The sequence below is a fragment of the Rhamphochromis longiceps genome, linkage group LG12 (assembly GCF_057381845.1).
Source record: "Rhamphochromis longiceps isolate RC_006_pf linkage group LG12, R_longiceps_female_GT1.1, whole genome shotgun sequence".
In the NCBI taxonomy this organism is placed as follows: domain Eukaryota; kingdom Metazoa; phylum Chordata; class Actinopteri; order Cichliformes; family Cichlidae; genus Rhamphochromis; species Rhamphochromis longiceps.
In genome coordinates this window covers 42936773-42955752 of record NC_140568.1, presented here as the reverse complement: position 1 = coordinate 42955752, position 18980 = coordinate 42936773, and the positions used below count along the sequence as shown (strand labels likewise).

Below are 18980 nucleotides of genomic sequence, written 5' to 3'. Positions count from 1 at the left end.
CCTGGCAGCACTCTCAACTGTGCGAGGTCCAACCAATCAGAAGGCTAGGTCAAAGCTGAACACGGTGTGCTTCAGAGGAAGGATAGTGGACTGTTTCTCCTGTGACTGCCAAAGTTCATCAATGACAGCTTAATCCTTGTAGGGTTTAATTAGTTTGACCCATGAAATTAGTTTGATGGGTTCGTGTTTCTGCTGAGTTCATTCAGCACAAACGTTAATCCGCAGACTTTAATCTCCCCGCACACTAATGAAACGAGGAAATCCTGCATGTTAAGGTGTTTAAGTTTCTAGATGCCATTGCGTCTCCCGTGTCGTGTGATATCTTAGGCGCTGCTTGGCCACACGGACGCCGTGACGTGTCTGACGGCGTCTTCGGCGTACCACATTGTCGTCAGCGGCTCACGGGATCGAACTTGCATCATCTGGGACCTCAACAAGCTCTCCTTCGTCACGCAGCTCAGGGGGCACCGAGCGCCCGTCTCGGCTCTGTGCATCAATGAGCTGACGGTAAGTTTGTCCTCCGTCACACGTGGAACAGAGAAACTGTGGGTGTAGTTTGGATCGTTTACGACACGACGTGTGTTTGTGTTTGCACAGGGGGACATCGTGTCCTGCGCGGGCACCTACATTCACGTGTGGAGCATCAACGGCAGTCCCATCGCCAGCGCCAACACCTTCACTGGCCGCAGCCAGCAGATCCTCTGCTGCTGCGTGTCGGAGATGAACGAGTGGGACACGCAGAACGTCATTGTCACCGGGCACTCAGACGGCGTTGTGAGGGTGAGCTCGCGTGGATACACATCCCTCTTTAAGTTTATTAGTCGCTTGTTACAACTCAAACACGTGTTTTCTGTGCTGTTATAAAATGAGTAACAGTCGAGCATTATAACGACAGAACGCTTGTCATTTTTTTCACTTTTTAACTCTAAAAATATTAAATATTGTCTGTGTTATTGTGTAAACACTTACACTATTGTGTACTTCACACACATGAAGAGATGCCAAACTGCCTTTCATTGTTTTTGCAACAATGACAATAAAGAGCTATTCTATTTTATTCTATTCTATAAAAGTATTCCTTGTGCTAAATCTCACAGTTTTGGAGAATGGAGTTCCTCCAGGTACCAGAAACACCTGCTCCTGAGCCTGTAGAGCCAGATGTGCCTGACTGCTGCGCTGACGAGAAGATTGGTGAGTCCTAATAGAAATAAATGAGCTCATTGGAGCTGCTAGATTGAGTCATCAGAACACAAATCACACAATGCATGTCACTATAAAAAATGTAGAAAGGTACAAACTTATCTTGGTCTCACAGAGGGCGGTGAGAGTCACAATGGTGATGATGACAGCAGTGAGTCGGATGCAGACGAGCCCAGTCTGAGCCAAGAGCCCAGAGCGCCACGCAACCCCTCGACAGGTGGAGGCAGCCAGCCGGGTAGCACCGTCCACAGACCCAGAGGTACTTAGATATAAGTTCGTGTTCATGGGGCGATTGTGACGATCGCTCAAGAGTTGGGAGTTCGCCTTGTAATCGGAAGGTTGCCGGTTCGAGCCCCGACAGTCTCGGTCGTTGTGTCCTTGAGCGAGACACTTCACCCGTTTCCTACTGGTGGTGGTCAGAGGGCCTGGTGGCGCCAGTGTCCGGCAGCCTCGCCTCTGTCAGTGCACCAGGGCTGTGGCTACAATGTAGCTGCCATCACCAGTGTGTCAATGTGTGTGTGAATGGGTGGATGACAGGTTGTGTAGAGCAATTTTTTTACACACCACTTCAGCCAAAGAACCAATGAGCTTTTGCGATGCTGAGCTGTCTGTCATCCATTTGTCCGTCCGCAAAAATTGCTACTCTTCCTGCAGTATTTTACAGAAGGTCATTCAACAAACACACACTGATCACCTAATGGTTCGTTGTGCTCAAAGTCAAGGTCACAATTGTCATTTTACCGACAATAACCTGTGAATTTTGATGGGCGTCAGCTGGATGAGCTACTGTGCTAATAACATTCTGGTTTTTAGATGGAAGGACCAGCTGTGCATGGCCCCAAAACATGAGAAAGGTCTTCACATCTCTGTAGATGAGGATGAAAGCTGGATTAGTACAGCTCCCAGCTGGTGAACAAACCTCCCTGAGCACAGACCAGCTGTGTTAAAATCTGAATGAGCACACATTCAGATCCAGAACTAACACTAAAATTATCTTACGTGTAAGCAAAGCACAACACATGTTCACTTGTTTGCTACTGGAGTGAACAGCTCGCACTATTGTTAAAGGCGTAGCAGCGTTTTGCCCTCCATTGTCTATGTCAGTCAGACTGAAATCAGTCAATGAGGACATTCAGATTGAAAGATATCTCAGTTTCTGTTGTCAGGCAAGAGCAAAAAACTAAAACTTAAATCTTATCATCGGTGTCAGCTGAACTGTGGTGAGCAGCATGTGCTGCGTTGCTCTCATTAGCTGCTGCGCTCTGATGCTCACTTCCTGAAGAGCGTGAGATCAGCAGCGGCTCCGCTGTGAGGCTGAAACATCGAATCCAGAATCTCTGGTCATAGAAATAGAGCAATAATACGACCCCTGTAGATTACCAACACTGATGTTTGTTTTTACTTGTTAATATAAGAACCTTAGTTTGATAAAAGTTATTGTTCCTGCTAATTTTCCATTGATTTTAATACCCTTAAGGTCCGTCGGCCCGAGCAGGAGCATCTTGGTCGATGGACAGCGGCTCTGACGATTCTCACCGCTGGTCAGACACCCTCAGCATCGACGAGAAGGACGGATTCGTGTTTGTAAATTACTCTGAGGGCCAAACTAAAGGTGCTCACCCAGCTCACTCAGGCCAGGGCTCAGTGCCTCAGCCGCTGCATCCCTCCACCATGGAGGCACGGACATATAACCAGCTCAGGGCAGGTGGGTGTCCAGCAGCTGCAAAAACCACGCTGTGTTTTCATGTTCTAAGTGATTATTCTGCCATTGAAGGGGAGACGACAAATAGATAGGATTAGTCTGCTGATCTAATGACTCACGTTAAAATGTTGCTAGTTAAGTGTTTGTTTTTGTGCGTTCACAGGCTACAGATGGGAGCGCCAGCTGGTCTTCCGGAGTAAGCTCACCATGCACACGGCTTTTGATCGCAAGGACAACGCTCACCCAGCCGAGATCACTTCCCTCGCCATCTCCAAGTAAGAGAGCCGGGTCGAACCAAACCGACAAACAGGAAATGAGTTTCTTTTTGTAAACGCTCGTATTCCTTTGGCACATCTGAAGAATGTCTTGTTTTGAAAATATATTATTCAGTCCAAGCAAATATTTTTGAAAATAAGATATGAAATTGTTTTGTTTTTCTCTTTCTTCCCTCCCGCTTTGGGCTTTCCTCTCTCCAGGGACCACAGTAAAATCCTGGTAGGTGACGGCCGTGGCAGAGTGTTTAGCTGGTCGGTCAGCGACCAGCCCGGCCGTTCGGCAGCAGACCACTGGGTGAAGGACGAGGTGGTGGACAGCTGCTCCGGCTGCACGGTTCGCTTCTCGCTTACTGAGCGACGCCACCATTGTAGGAACTGCGGACAGCTCTTCTGCCAGAAGTAAGATCATTATTCTGCAGTTTTTCCACCTAAGCATGCTTTTATATGTCATTGTCATATCAGAAAGTGTCAGAACAAAATACCATTATAGGTATAAATAAGTATATCCAGACTCAATGTAAGTTTCAGAGATGCAAAATTAACCATTACCATTTCTTCTGGTACCAGTATCAGCACACTACCAGTACATAAATTCTAATTAAAGTTCTTGAAGTTTTAATGGAAGTAACAGTGCTTACATGCTTTAACCCACACAGGTTGTTTTTTTTATTGCACTTCATTTTTTTTTACCTCAGCCTTGTCAGATTTTGGCTCTGGTGTTCCTCAAGGCTCGATCTGGGGTCCTTTGTGTGTTTTTGCTGTGCACGCTACCATTGCACAGCAACAGGCTGTGCATTTTGCAGCTCACTTTTTCCAAGTTTCACTATCTCCAGCAATCACCCGCTGGAGGTTGCCAAGGGGTTGCTGTCAAGTCTCTGGGCCTCTCTGAGGTTTCTGAGATCTTATGCAAATAAAATATTTCATTCTCTGATTTTGTGTGAGTTTAAAAAAGATTATTGGGGTTGTTTGTTTGTTTCTAACGGTTTAAATCATGGCTCACGTCAGTGAATGTGTTAAAATACTCAGCATCATCTTCATTTCTCTTCTGCACTGTGAAAGAAATTCCCCCTTATCTCCCCCCGTGTCACAGGTGCAGTCGCTTCCAATCAGAGATCAAACGGCTGAAGATCTCGTCACCTGTGCGTGTTTGTCAGAACTGTTATTACAACCTCCAGCATGAGCGAAGCGTCGAGGACGGCTGCAGAAACTGAGCTCCACGTCCACCCGCCGCCAGCCCCAAAACAAGCCCCTCCTGAGGACCCGGGAAGCATTTCATTCCTCTATCCGACTTCCCTCTGCATCTCCTGAAACTCCTTCCCCTTTAAACCCTCAGTAACCACGTGCACTGTACCGCACTGACAGGGTGTCGCAGGAGGGAGCGACTCAAGTACGGCGGCGGAGCTCAGCAAAGGAGAAAGGATGTGAACGAGGACAACAGGTCACAAAGAACATGGAAAGAAACTCAGTCCCCACTTTTACCACCGGCACTCACCTGGAGCGGAGGGAAAAAACGCAGCACGCACGAATCAGTCATCCACCATCTTTGCTTAGAGATCGAGAAACAGGCAAAACTCCTTCAGCTTTCACAGCAGGATGATAAAAGACAAAAACTTGTTGATAGTGTAAATAGGTATCACGGCCTTTTTAACTCTAAAAGGAGCAAACACAGAACAAAAGATAAGGTCAATGAAGTAAAAAGAAATGCCTGTAACATAGCGTTGTGACTAACCACTCCTGGCTTTAAAAAAACAGAAAAACGATTGTGTGTAGTCTGCGTCACGAGTCACAGCGAGAGTAACACGGAGGGAGGGAGATGAATGTCCATAATTAATGTCTCTGGGTTGACCGTACTAGTGGGTCTAGTTATGCAAAATGACTTCTTTATAATTTCCCGATCGTTTTGTTGTTTACAGACCTGTGATTTATTCTGAGTGTCAAACCGTCGCCACGCGGACAGAGAGGTTGACTCTCTGATTGTCGTTTCCTCTTTTTTATTGCCAAACTGTTTTCTCGTGTCAGTTATGATGTTTAATTTTTAACATGTCATCTGTTCAGTCCTTTTTTCCCATTTGGAGATTATTTTTTTTAATTTTAGTTACTGCTGCTTTCTGAAGACTACAAACTTTATCGTGTTCAGTTTGACTTTGATCTTTCTTGTTAGAACCATATCACTCCTTTCATTTTGTGGTTCCTTCGGCATTATTATAATTTGTTATTAAGAGAGAGAAAAAAATCGGGTTCATCTTGTGTAAAAAGGTTAAAAGTAACGCACATGCGTCCCGTAACTGCACATTTAGCGTCCATCGTGTCCTTTCTTTTTTGACCGTACAGCTTTAAAGCAGCTTCTTGAATGCACACTATAAAGGGACTTCCTCATGAACTGTGTTTTGTTTTTTTATTTATAGTGTTGGTTTCTATTGAGGATTTTTACTCCCCTGTGGCATTATCACAGCAGCTCTCAACACTCGTTATCCTCACTCGCTGGAGCTGCAGCCAAGCACCTTTTTAAAGAGATGTTTCAGAGTATATGTGGACGTTGGAGGAGGTGTAAATAGTCACGTAGGCCGTTGGACTTTTAATAAATCTTGGCGTGTTTTGTCTTTAAAGGTAAAGACTAGGCCAGACAGACTTGCAGAGTATTCTTGCTTCGCTTTTCTTTAGCATATTTTACAGTTGGGTAAAGCTGCAGGAGAGCGAGTCTGTAGGTTTCTTTTCCTACCATTATATCAGTGCTATGACTTCATATTCCATCCTTGTTGCTCCTGCAGTGGATTTTGATGTGACACTTTAGACTGAGAGCATAAAATGAACCTCGTGCCCTTCAGTTCTTGACGTTAATAAACCTTTTGACTTGATCTAACTTGATTGTAGAGTTGATTAATTTAATGTTTTTCAGACGTCTAAATTCATTTGCAGCTTAACTGTTTAAATGTAAAAGGACTTGGATTGTTGCACTAACATAACACGGGACAAACTCAAACCTATGGGGTGTCATTTGTGCCATCAGATTAGTGACTGTCACTTTAACAGTGACCAAAGAACCCCAACAATCAGATGTGACTCCCTGTGAGCAAGAACTTGGCGAAAGTGGAAAGGAAAAACTCCCTTTTACCGGAAGAAACCTTCAGCAGAACCAGGCTCAGGGAGCAGCGACGGTTATCTTATTACTTGAGACCAGAAATTAAAATGACTTGATTCTTCATTTCATCTGAAAAGGCAGAATGTGAAGTACTCAAAGGAGTTCAAACACTATAAAAACATGTTTCTCTGCCCCGCTGAGACAGCGATATCAGAGGTTTTATCTGCTTTCATATTGTTGAATGTAACTTGATCTTTTGACAACACAAATCCATGTTTGGCTCTTTCTGCGTTAAAGACCGCACATCTCCTCTCCCCTCACTCGGTTTGTGGTTCTGTGGGCAAACTGTGCATTCAAGAGCTGCTTTCTTTCTTTCTTTGTACGTCCCACAAGTCTTCAGGCATTTAATGTTCACCCTCACCGCTCCTTGTAATAATAATAATATGCACTCATGTTATTGTCCTCCTTTGTATCATTCTGCCTTTCTGTACTGTAACTTAGCGTGCAATCATGCCATCCAGCTGAAACGGCCGAGTCGGCTTCTATCAATCGAGGATTCCTTTTGCACCTTCACGTGTACAAAAAGAGGAAAAAAACAGTCAAGTTTTTATCGAATGCAGATTTTCGTTTTAACTGAAAGGTGCATTTCACAGCGGATAAATGAACTGTACAAAGTATTTATGCAATTATAACTGGGTTTAGATTTTCTTTTATATATAATTATTGTGATTTCAGCAAGTTTTGTTACTTGTTGCATGTCTATTAACACAGCTGACTTTCTGTGTCAGTGCATTGTACATGTTTGGCATTAGATTATCTCTCTTTTTTGCTGGATTTATTCTTTTTTTGTTTTTCTTTGAGGCATTGTTTGACCGGTCATACCGAGCGACAGGTTTGTGTACAAAGCCGCAGATCATGACCCCGACTCTGGGTGGACTTTTGTACTCTTTATGGGGGAAAAAATAATTAAGGATTAATCGAAAGCAAAAAAAGAAAGGGAAAAAAAAAAAGGAGAAATCTGGATTATTTTGGTGGTCTTGTATTAGACTGCGTTACTACAGTATCTGGTGTGCAATCTGTAATAGCTGAATGTTCCTTGTATATTTGTGTTCACTACATCCTACGAGAGAAAAAACCCACAGTAGAGTAACCTCCCCGTCCCAAAATGTTACAATAATGCAATAGATCTGGTACTTATTCTTTTTCATTTCATTTCAATAAAAAATTGCTGTTTCCCACCAAAGGCATTTGCTTCGTTTCTAAGTTACAGCAACGTCTGAGCTTCTTAACATTTAAAAGATTTAATGACCCTACGCATCCATGACACGCTACTTTCACAGAGGTTAGACAGATCAGTCAGGTTTTTCTTTTTCTACTTTTGGTTCTGTGTGATGTCAGAGGGAGAGGATATGCCTAATATGGTCATGTATTAGGCTACGTTCACACTGCAGGTCTTAAAGCTCAATTCCGATTTTTTGATCAAATCCAATTTTTTTGTCTGCTCGTTCACACTACAAATAAAAAGTGACAGCAAACGCGCTCTAGTGTGAACGCTCAAAGCGGCCGCATGCGCAAAAGAAGACGTCACACACAACGCGCTCTGTTTAGACCCAGAGCAAACCGTATTGTTTGACTGATGGCCTTAATATAAAGACTTGTTTCAGACTTTATGTTTCCCAATTTTGCTTTAAGTTATAAAGTTATTTAGTTTTTTACATTTGACCTAATAATGACCCTTATTGCTGTTTTAGAGGAGCGGTGTTTCAAAGGATAGTTGCAGATTTCTGTCAGAATCTGCAGATTATACAGTACAAATAAAATGTTCACGTTTCTCCAACGTTGTCTTCCCAACACTTTCACTAACATCTACGCTGGATGGCCAGGAAGCGTTCACGATGTCTTCTCCGGCGCGGATAATTGGCGTCTGTCTTGTGTCAGTGATGTAAAAGACGGATTTAATGCGACAGGACCGTTCAAACAGCAGTCGCTTTCTAAAACATCAGATATGTATCGGATTCAGCACCACATACCAAAGTGACCCAGATCGGATTTGAAAATACCGGATTTGTGCCGTTCACACTGTCACACCATGACCGGATATGGGTCGCATAGGGTCAAAAAAGTCGGATCTGATGCGCTTTCGCCTGCAGTGTGAACGTAGCCTTAGAGAGCCAGTGTGAGCCAAATCCTGGACAGGAGAAACTGAAAAAAATTCCCATGATACACTGAGTGCATGTCTTTACTCCCAGCCTTTCACTCGTGCTGTGTTTATGTGCTGCCGTGTTTTTTCCAGTTCTGTTTACTCTCCTTTAATTTGTGTTTTGTCCGGTCTGATGTCAAAGGTCGCCCCATGCTTCTCTTTTCTCTTCTCAGTCCCCAGGAACAGCAAACAGCAGTGCCTGCCTGAGCTATGTTCATTTCCTCTTGGTGAGGTCTTTTCCTGTTCTGGAAAAGAGGAGTTCTTCCTTCCCGCTGTTGCCAAGTGCTGCTCATAAACTAAGAACTAAAACTAAGTTGGTAGAAAAAATACATATGAACTAGACTTGCGACTAGATGACTTTTAGTCTTTGCAATTTGGTCACATTTGTCAGCAGAGGCGGCACTCAGAAGCTTTGATGCAGAGCTTTATTAAGTCTACGTGACTGTCAGTTGAGTCTTGTATTGCTATACTGCACTCTCCTAAACTTGATAAATAGCACCTAGAATAAAGGAAAGAATAAATAAGGTCAAAGTAACAGTGAAATAATAAAAAATAAATGATTCAATGTGATCAGATTATTTGACTTTGCTAATGGTTATTGTTATTCCTGTTAAGAATCTGAAGTAATTAAACAGCCATATGGTTTTAAATGTACTCACTATTGCCTTTTTTCCCTCTTCTGGCCCATTTTGAATCATGATCTTGGCCCATATCTTGTAAATAATTTAAAAGAAATTCATTTTCAAAATTAAGCTGCTGATGAAGCTTCAAGTTCAACAAATAAAACATCAGTAGAGCAAAAATAAATTAATGGCATCTCTTAATTACGTAATTTTCTGCTTGTGATGATAAGAATTGTGATTAAAGGATTGAGAAGAGCATTAGAGTTTTAATACATGTTAAAATATAGAAAGTAAACGTGCTGTTGTGATCTGGTGCTAAAACGGTGACCTGAGTGGGACTGAGGGAGTGAAACTAACTTGATTTGTTCGGGATAACAACGAGACTAAACAGGACTGACTGCGGTGCTGAGCTTTATTTTACTGAAATCGGTGATTGGCGGAAAAAAATGTTTCTTTTAGCGAACCAACAGCACTTTAAAATTACTTTTTTAAAAAAGGGATTTGTGTTTAAATATTTGTTTTAAGTTGTGCCGAGTGCATTTAGTGAACTGAGCAGAGGAAATAACACCAGCGGGGGTCTCCACAAAAATAGTGCAGGCAGGGGTGTGTCTAAGTGAGGACCCCGGTGCTCACTGGTCGTAGATTACCGCAGCATGTGGCAGAGCTGGTCAGCCCGTTGTGGACTGACTGAGAGAGAGAGAGAGAGAAAGAGAGCGTGCGGCACCGCAGCAGACCTGTGTAAAGGCAGACAAACGCACAACGGAAGTCTCGGTGCTTTTACTTCAAAATAAAGGCTCGACTTTAAATGAGCGTCACCTACAGGCTTTGTGTGAGGGTTTTTATACTTCTCCGAGGTTTGACTTCAGCTAATATTTGTACTACTAGGATTTCTCCAGGGGTAAACATGAAATGCAGGGTGTAGGCTTGGTTTACTTTGGAGTCTGCTTATCTTTTTCTTGAACACCCATAAAGTTTCCATAGGTTTCTGCAGGTAATTCTATATAATCCATGGAGTGCTTTGAGTGCTCAAGTTGACTGTAAATATGATATTTAATTTCATTAAAGAAAAAAAAAGAGTTTTGGACAATCTTTTTGATCTGTGCTTCTAAAGTGAGCTCTGAAGTTAAAAAATGAGGATCTTTGACTAGAAATAGATCCAGTATAAAAACAACAGTTTGGGCAGATCTGTGTTGGGTGAACTCATGTTGACATAACAGAAGACCGAAAGTCCAAAGAAAAATACAAAAATATCTGGAAGAAGAGGCACAAGAAAGGAAGAGAAGGACCAGGGGCTTAAGGAGCAGATGTGGAAGATAAAGTCTAAAGTGGTCCCGGTGTTTACAGCAGCATTAGGAGCTGCAGTGGCTCCAGCAGATTCCAGAACTTCTCTGCACAGAAGAGTGGGAACTGTGCAGAATCATCAAACCCCTGCTAGTAGAGGAACCGAGCTTGAGGATCACAAACATAAACTCCAAGGAGGGAAAGAGAGCTTGTAGGGTAATGTGACTTTAAACTGACTGTAGGTGTAAATGTGAGTGTAAATGATTTCTCTCTGTGTTAGCCCTGTGACAGACCGGTAACCTTTCTACCTGTGACAGTCAGCAGCTCCAGCCCAACTCTTAATTGAATGAATGGAAGAAAATGGATATATAGGATTAAAAAAACGAAAATCTACAACATTAGGATGTTTGGATATGTTTTTATATGCTTTAACCTTTATTAAGCAAAACTTGAGCGTCTTTTAGGAAGTCTGCACACGCCGACCAACAGGACTCTGCGTCAAACCATTAAAGGGCTTAAATTTCCAAAGCAAACATCTTAACAGGCGTAAACCAAGAAAATTACATTTTAAGTAGACCTTTTATTTTGAAAGTCCCTACAGAAAGTTGTCTGTCCTTGTTCCGTGAGCTTGTCGGCGGTAGGAGGAGAATAGGGATTGCGGTCATAAACAAACACACGCAGTGGAGTCGGTAGTGTCTGTGGGGCTGTGCAGCAGCACTGGCTGACTTTCAGGGAAGCTGACCTTCTCGACCGGCATCGAGAAATCAGACCGGCTGAAAAAACCCGAACACGAAGAGCGGATTGTCTCCCACTCTCCCTCCCTTCCCTCGGAGTCGGCTTATGTGACACATTCACGTCCCGGCGGAGAAACGAGAGAAATATGACGGAGCTGAGGAAGCGAGGCGGAGGCGGAGCAGACCCTGACAGCGCCGATAATATCAGCGACAAGGTAAGGTGCACCTGAGAACGTGAAAAGACACCATTATCCGTGCGAGACCTCGCCCTGGAAACGAGTCCGGCAGGTTGTCGGAGGCTGAGCCGGGCCGGCCGGGTTGTCAGGTTAGCAGGGGAGCTACATAAGCTAGTTAGTTAGCCGCTTGGCTGCTGTCCGGTAATCCCGAAACAACCGAGACACGGTCACGGAAACGGCTCCGTGCTTTGAAACCACCGTTTGCCTTTTCGGTGTGAGCTCCTCGTCCTTTTCAGTGGCTGTCAGCGGGACAATTTCACAGTGTCACCGTGACACAGACTCATCAATGTCACTCCTGCAGGCTGAAAATTGGATTTGGATAATTACATTACAGTAAACAAACACGCAGAGATCGGAGGGCCTTTAAGCTTCAGTTTACTTTGCTACTCAACACGAGTGATTTTAAAGATTGTTTTGCAGTGATTTGACGTTCAGCTTGTTTATATTCATCATGTGATGTGATGGCTCCACTGATTAAAAAAAATCCTGTTATATAAACTATACTGTAGAGTAATAGAAAAATAGATTTCTCCATTATTGATCATCCTACCTGAGGTGTCCTCACTCACTTGGTTTGTGGCTTTACTACCAAGTAGTTTGCTTCTGCCCCAAATCCCTTAAAGTAGAATGAATTAGAATTTGAGGACAATGTGAAATTAATCTTTAAAAATAATTCTGATCTGCTCAAAATTAAGGCAGCACTTACACTGTAACACACAGCCGTTCAAACTTCAGAGATATCAGTGCAGTTAGGAAGACCAAGCGGTTGTGAATCAATTTCAGGTGCAGTGGTTTTGCAGATCATTGCTCTCTCTTCTCAGTCCTCCTGACTTTTTTTAGTGTCCTTGTCCTTGCTTGTATCTTGAGACCGTAGCTGCAGCCCTTTCATGTTGCACAGGTAGTCCAGGATGTGAACGGAGCTGCAGAAGAGTTTCATCCCAGCTGAAACAGAGGAGCAGTGCAGAATGAGGTGTCTGCTTTACAACAACTCGCCTCTTTCAGAAAGCGTGCCGTCACAGCTTGCAGGATATCCAATATCAGAAAAAGAGAGTCAGTCAAGGACTGTGTTTATGCTTCATCAGTGCCAGTGTGTGCACATTTTAGTCAAGGATCAACTCTTTTAAATATTTATCTTTGTTTATTATGAATGGAGAATTTCTTGGTGTTTCCTGAGGTTCTTTTTACCTTAGCATGCCTGAAATGTGAAGTTATTTGTTATATTTGATTTTTTGCCTTTCGTAACACATGTACTCCTGTGAAAAGAGAAAATGACCAGATAACTGACCAAAACAGTTTAAGTTTTTTTTTCTTAACCCCCCCTTTCTTTTTTTCCTCTATATGTTTAATAAATGATGAGAAATTCTGTTTTAGCGCAAAAACTTGAGCTGTTTTCTCTTCATTTTGAGACTCTGGTCAGACTGAGGTTAAAATAAACATTATTGATTATTGAGCTCTGCGGCTGTTTGAATACTGCTCTGTGCTGCTGCTCAACACCCAACGTGTTCTTTATTTTGGGTCAATAAGAATCAGTTCCTCCTTTTCTTTTTCTTTTTGTCAGCTGGTTTTCCTTCTGTTGTATGTCACTTGTGATTTGTCAAAAATATCTGAGCCCTTTGTGAGACTGGTGCGATTGTTTCAGTGTAGTTTGTTGCTCACAGGTGTGATTCCCAAACCTAAGAATTACTCATTAGTAATTAGTCACTCATATGTTATATACATCTGTATGTGTTTGGTCCTGGTTACTGTTGCTTAGCTCAGCGTGTTTACTCGTTCTACCTCGCCTCACTCAAAGTGCATTCTTAGGGAGCAGCTGCAATCGGCCGTCTTGTGGAAGTCGACACAAGAGACGTACGAGAAGCAGGCGTAGGCAAAGCGTCACAGAAGACCCAATGAAAACATGATTTACCTGAGCAGAAAGGCACGCGTGTGCTGCAGTGTCTGGTTAGTTACTGGTTGGCATACATTCATAGTGATACACAGATAAGGTTAGCTGGAAATATTTGTCTTAAGGATAGTGATGTGAAGGTTACTTTGAAATCTAATAGTTTTATAGATCACTAGTTACACTGTTCAAATGTAATAACCAATGTAATCAAAGTCATGTGACCTATTTGAATACGTGTAACTACACGTCTCTTTAGTGTTTTAAACTGCACTGAAAGTGCTCGCGTCCACCTGCCTTGGTGGTGGTTAGTTGGTAGCAGGCTTAAAGCAGTGCACGCTGATCTGATTTTACTGTCAGTTGAGAAGAAGCGCAAATTCAAACAAGATCAGCCAAAACAAGATGGCCAGAGTTTGATTATCAAATGAATGAAGCCTGTCTACACAGAGAGACATCCTCTCCGTGACCGTGTCACCACAGCTTTGTTCACCTACATTATCCTGAAATCTTCTAAGATAAGGCGTTCCTGCACAGCAGAAAGCTGCACAGGAACTGTTATGTTTCGCATAACAAACTGAGTTTTAATTTCATTTTAAGATTTGTTTCCTTACTGAGTAAAATTGTTTATTCCTTACTTTAATTCCTGTCAGTCATGCATGTTGCTAGTTACTCTCACACAGTGCTTCCAGATCAGGCTAATAAGTACTAATATTGTCACCGTTTCGTAGTTTGAGTGCCACAATTTTAGTGTAACAAATCAAGACATCTGTCTGTTCAGGCTTTAGATTATAACATTATGATTCTTTCACACGCGCACACACTTTGTCTGCTCCTGCAGGTATTACAGCTGTCTGAAGATTAGGTTTAGCATTTATTTTAAAAACTTTTACATCTTAACTATGTGAATAATGCCAACTGCAGCTCGTGACTTCTCCTGCTTTGAATTTGAAATTTCAGCAGTTGCTAACCAGCTAGCCCTGGTGCTGACTTACTGTGTTGCCGCTGTGGTCGTAAATCATTCAGCAGCTTCTCAAAAAAGGTTCTTGTCCCCCTGCTTGGACGTGGACGTTACTTCTACTCCAGTGTCTCATCCTGCAGCTTTTGCAGGGCAGTCCTTCTTTAGCTCTGGAGATCCAGACTTCTGAAACTCACGCGGGCGGGAAACTGGTGCATTCACGTAAAACGATAACTACCATCACCGTGTGGTGGAGTTCATCAACAAAGACTCACGAAATAGTGGGGGAAAAATGTCACATGCACTTGCCCTCCTCCGCCACGAACTGAATCTCCATCTCAGTTAAACAGTTTGTAGTTGTTACGTATGTATGTCAGCTTAACCTTTACAAACTCAGTGCTCATATTAATCTGCAGACAAGTCAGCATTTTAATAAACTGTGCGATGTTTCCGAGATGATGCAGCATCTGCAGTGGTGTGTCTGCTACGCAAATAGCCGCTCAGCCACGACGTAAGTGCAGCTCATGTTTGATTAGGAAGTCCAATTCCGGTGGCTTAAAATCTTCCAGTTTGAGTGTAAAGGAAGATGGATCGTGGGATCGGGATGTCTGATGATTCACAGGCAGCGCTTCCTGTTTTTGGAAACGAGCGCTCGAAGTAACTTTTGTTTACAATCCCTAATTTCACTGTAATTAAATGGTTTGACCAATAGTTTACCAAATTTAAGGATACTGATTTTTTATTTATTTTTTTTGTTAAAATTTAGACCTGAAAATTTACAAACTGTTTTTTGTAAACGAGAGGTGAGATGAATATCGGCTCCTCTCCACACCAAACACCCGTTCCTGGCTGTTTTCTCCTTTTTCTTGGCACGTATCTGCAGATGGTGACAAATAAAGCCCTCATCAGTCAAATTACACCATGTAAACGCCTCTGTAAGGTAACTGTGAGGCGTTCCTAATAAGAAACAGACGTGCAGATCCACTGGGTTTTAAAAGGCATGAGTCAGGCCTGTGTGTGTCTGTCTTGTTTTGGAGGTTAAAGGATCACTTTGCTGTCACACACCCTGCAGAAACACCCAAACAAAATGTCTTCACATGATCGGTGCTTTATGGAGTCAGCGAAAAGGTGTTTGTTTGGGGAAGCCAAGCCACAAATCCCACACGCACCCATATAGAGTATGTTTATGTATCCACAGCCTCTCTTTGTTCTCTCCAAAGCAAATATTTATTTTCAGTGGTTAGTAAGCAACACATACATCCTCAGTTGTGCTCAGTTCCGGTGTGGTCTGCGTTGTTTGCCGTGCAGGACAGTTAGCAGCTGCTCAGGACTCCACATGATGGGTGACCTTGGCCGGCTGTCTGCTGGCCGTCCCCGAAGCCTCCAGCAGCGGTGGCGGTAGCACCGGGACATTTAACGCTCTGCTGATTACAGCTTCATTTTTCTCAGCACTTGTTAGAAATGCTTTTGGACAGCAGGGCACTTTTTGCTCCAGCTGTCAGATAAGTTTGTTTATTTAGTGTTTATTTATTTGTTACTTATTATTATTATTTATTTATTATGACAATAATGTCGTAATAACTCCATGGCATGATCGCAGACTTTGAATCTAGCAGCGGTTAGATGATCAGAATCATAAAATCGTACCTCAGACCACACATACGGTCTGGTGTAGCATGTGCTCACTGTGTTTGTGCCACGCTTACAGTTGAAGAGATCTTAAATCACTCACATGATGTCAGAAAGTTTATTTATTTGCAACATTTTAGCCTCTGAAGTATAGCTGATTTTGAAAGTCTCAAAAACCCCACAAACGAACAGAAGCTAAGTACAGGGATCGTCCAGGATGTTGGGGTTGGTTCTGGTACAGTTAAATCATCAGAGGACTAACAAGTCAAGCTAGTAGCCTAAAAGCACAACGTATCTAGGACTAGGATACTCACTATGGTGACTAATTTACTTGTCATTTCTATGAGAGACAAAAATTAGGCTAGTCGACATAGAGAGAGGGAAAGTTGGGCGAAGCCACCTGGCACAACTGTATCTTTGATGTCTTGAGGCTTTGTGACATTTCTGCACTTGTAGCTGCCTTAAAATCATACAAATAAAATAATACGTTCACCTGACTGGTATTTCTGGTCCAACTTAATTATACGTCTCTTCCTGTTCGAAGGACATTTTTCCTCCCCGCTGTCTCCACCTGCTTGCTCGTGGGGGATTAATTAGGGTTTCCTCTAATGTTACAGGATCTTTGCCTTGCAATAAAAAATGAAATGAAAAGGTGACAGTGTAACAGGCAGCCTCTTTTTTTCACCCATCCAGCTGTATTGATTTCTCTATTGAGCATTTCAGTTGCTCGCAGGCACCTCTGATTTCATGTGGCTCGCACTGCGTCGTGCTGCAGCGCTGCTGACAGAGGTGCAGCTGGGGGAAAACGCTACTTCAGATCAATAATTGTGGTGATTAGCAGAACTCTTTGCAGCACTAATGGAGGGACGTGCTGAACTGTGCGAGCCCACAGTGGCAGAAGCCTCCTACCTTTGACCAAAGCCTCGTGCTGCTGCTGTCTGCTGGTCAGGGTCTTAACATTGTGTATATACAGTGTGTTTGTTATGCGATTAAAGTTAGCCTTTACTGTCAATCCTATCTTGACATTCTCAGATACTTCTACATATCTCAAATCATCAATGCATCAAGCAAACACAGACCAGGAAGCTCCTTTTTATCTGCAGGATGCATGTTATTGAGCAGTATACATGCTTTTAGATATTGAGCATTTAATTTACTTAACTTAAAAAAAACATTTTGGTCTTTGTAATAGGATTGCTCTTGAGATTTTTACCATCTCATAAAGTACCACAGTATGAAAGCGGGAAACAAAGTGTGCAGCAAGTTGATGAGCCTGAGATTTCGTTAGATTCTTTTCCAGTGTTTTCTTTTTATTTTCTATTTCTATAAATAAGCAGAAACACACGGTGTCGTAGCCGTCATTTATTTTTTACCACAGTATCTGCAAATCTAGTCCATAAATACTTTCAAGCCCATCCTCATTTACCAAAGCTGAAACAGTGATTTCCTTCTCATTTCTGCTCGTGTTTGGCAGTTAATTTTCTCACAGCTAATTGGTTGGAGAAGAAGGTTGGAATGAGATCTTGTGGTTTTATTTTGTACTTGTTCAGCCGTTTATTAAGGCTGGCAAAATAGTGCAAAAATAAAAGGCAAAGATGAAACTAAACAATAACCTAAACTGCATGACCTAAGATTAAAGCATGAAAAAACCTGGAAACATGACATGAACATAGCAGACAACCAGACAAGGAATGAATGAAAACACACAGGAGGGGAAGTGGAAACACACGGAGAAACAGCTGACACAAATGAACATAACAACGTCACAGGGGAAGAGTAAAACTACACACACTGAAGATAGAAACACAAGACCTCTTCAAAATAAAACAGGAAACATAATGAGATGACATGACAACACGAACTCGACAACATGAGACACATGAAGGGCGAGTGAGACTTAAACACAGGGGAATCTAATAAACAATGAACTGTAACAGCAACCTTGGCATAATAGAAATGAACTTAGATAACCTAAAGAACTTAAACATAAACCATAAACGTCAAAATATATTGATACTCAAAACGCTGGGTCACATGACCCAGGATCATGACATCCACATGTTAAAATGTGTTTGCACAACTTAAGTCAGGTGCATCTATACCCGAGCACCCAAAGCCATAGGAGAAAGCGCTGTATGAGTGGGTGAATGTGGCTTGTAAGAAAAGGTGCTTTTAGTCCTCAGAGTAGGAAGGAGCTGTACAAATACCAGTTCATTTACCATCTTGTCCGGTCTTTTCCAGGATGGTAATGCTTCTTTCCTGAAGGTCATGAGGGGTCACTGAATATTTTGATCAGGATTCTTAAGTAGACGGTGCTTCTTCATCTAACATCATCTTTTGAAGCTGTGGCTTTTCAAATAAACTTTACGTTGTTTTTTTACATTAAATTTGTCACCAGTTTAGCTCCAGATGTAAAATTCTTCCCACCTCCTTTAGTGGCTGCGCTAAAAACAGCAACAGCCAACGCAGCTGTTTCAAGTAGCTTTGAGATGAAAAAGTATGAGATGTGGCGCGAGCTGCTCGTCACTCGTCCCTCTTTTAGATCGCCTCCTCACACTTGTGCAGCAGAGGCATTAATATCCAGGAGGAGGACAAAGATGACAGTGGAGGAGAGCTGAGCTGCAAGGACGGCCAATGAGCTGCTGCTGCTTGTGGCTCTAGAAAAACATGGGCATCCTGAATAAATGACGTTTTGCATACACCACCTGCTGTGGTTGTTTTCCTGTTTCATCTTTCTCTGTTATCAGTTTGCACATGTTCACTTCTCATGATAACAGGTACTCAGGATTAGGCTGACCCTTAGCGCAACTTGGACTGATATCACAGATATTTGCAGCATTGAAGGGTTTGACTGTGCAGTGATTACACAGCAGTTGGCTCGTGTTGCTGTATAAACAAAGGATTAACCGTGTTTGACAGTTTCATTAAGAAGCTCGAATACGTTCATCTAGATTAGGGCTCAATGTTGCAGCTCTGCATGTGGTCGTGAACAATGCTGAGGCCTGCTGCTCCATGGAAACGGTTTCTCAACTGTCGACAGGCTGACTCAGCTGCAGAACATGCCACCAGTCTATGGTCACTGGGCAAACATTGGTAAATGATAATGATGAAAGATTTTTTTCTAATGAAAAACAGCAGCAACAGTGTTTGCTGCTTATTTATATGGTTATATGGGTGACCACAT

At 42.6% G+C, this 18980-nt stretch overlaps 2 protein-coding genes across 6 annotated transcripts in view; both read left to right on the top strand.

Annotated features, from left to right (window-relative positions):
* The window catches only part of wdfy3 (WD repeat and FYVE domain containing 3), a 129733-nt gene extending 122218 nt beyond the window's left edge, over positions 1-7515 (top strand). For all 5 annotated transcript variants that reach the window (XM_085426451.1, XM_085426452.1, XM_085426449.1 and 2 more), the window contains 8 exons: positions 328-507; positions 598-780; positions 1098-1191; positions 1316-1459; positions 2678-2905; positions 3066-3177; positions 3379-3576; positions 4268-7515. In XM_085426451.1, the coding sequence (XP_085282577.1) occupies positions 328-507; positions 598-780; positions 1098-1191; positions 1316-1459; positions 2678-2905; positions 3066-3177; positions 3379-3576; positions 4268-4388 (1260 nt within the window). In that variant the 3' untranslated portion in view covers positions 4389-7515. The remainder of the gene's footprint in view (positions 1-327; positions 508-597; positions 781-1097; positions 1192-1315; positions 1460-2677; positions 2906-3065; positions 3178-3378; positions 3577-4267) is intronic.
* Positions 7516-11010: 3495 nt separating this feature from the next.
* Positions 11011-18980, top strand: part of cds1 (CDP-diacylglycerol synthase (phosphatidate cytidylyltransferase) 1) — a 30932-nt gene continuing 22962 nt past the window's right edge. Inside the window, exon 1 of the mRNA XM_085426447.1 lies at positions 11011-11309. Within this exon, the coding sequence (XP_085282573.1) occupies positions 11241-11309 (69 nt within the window). The 5' untranslated portion in view covers positions 11011-11240. The remainder of the gene's footprint in view (positions 11310-18980) is intronic.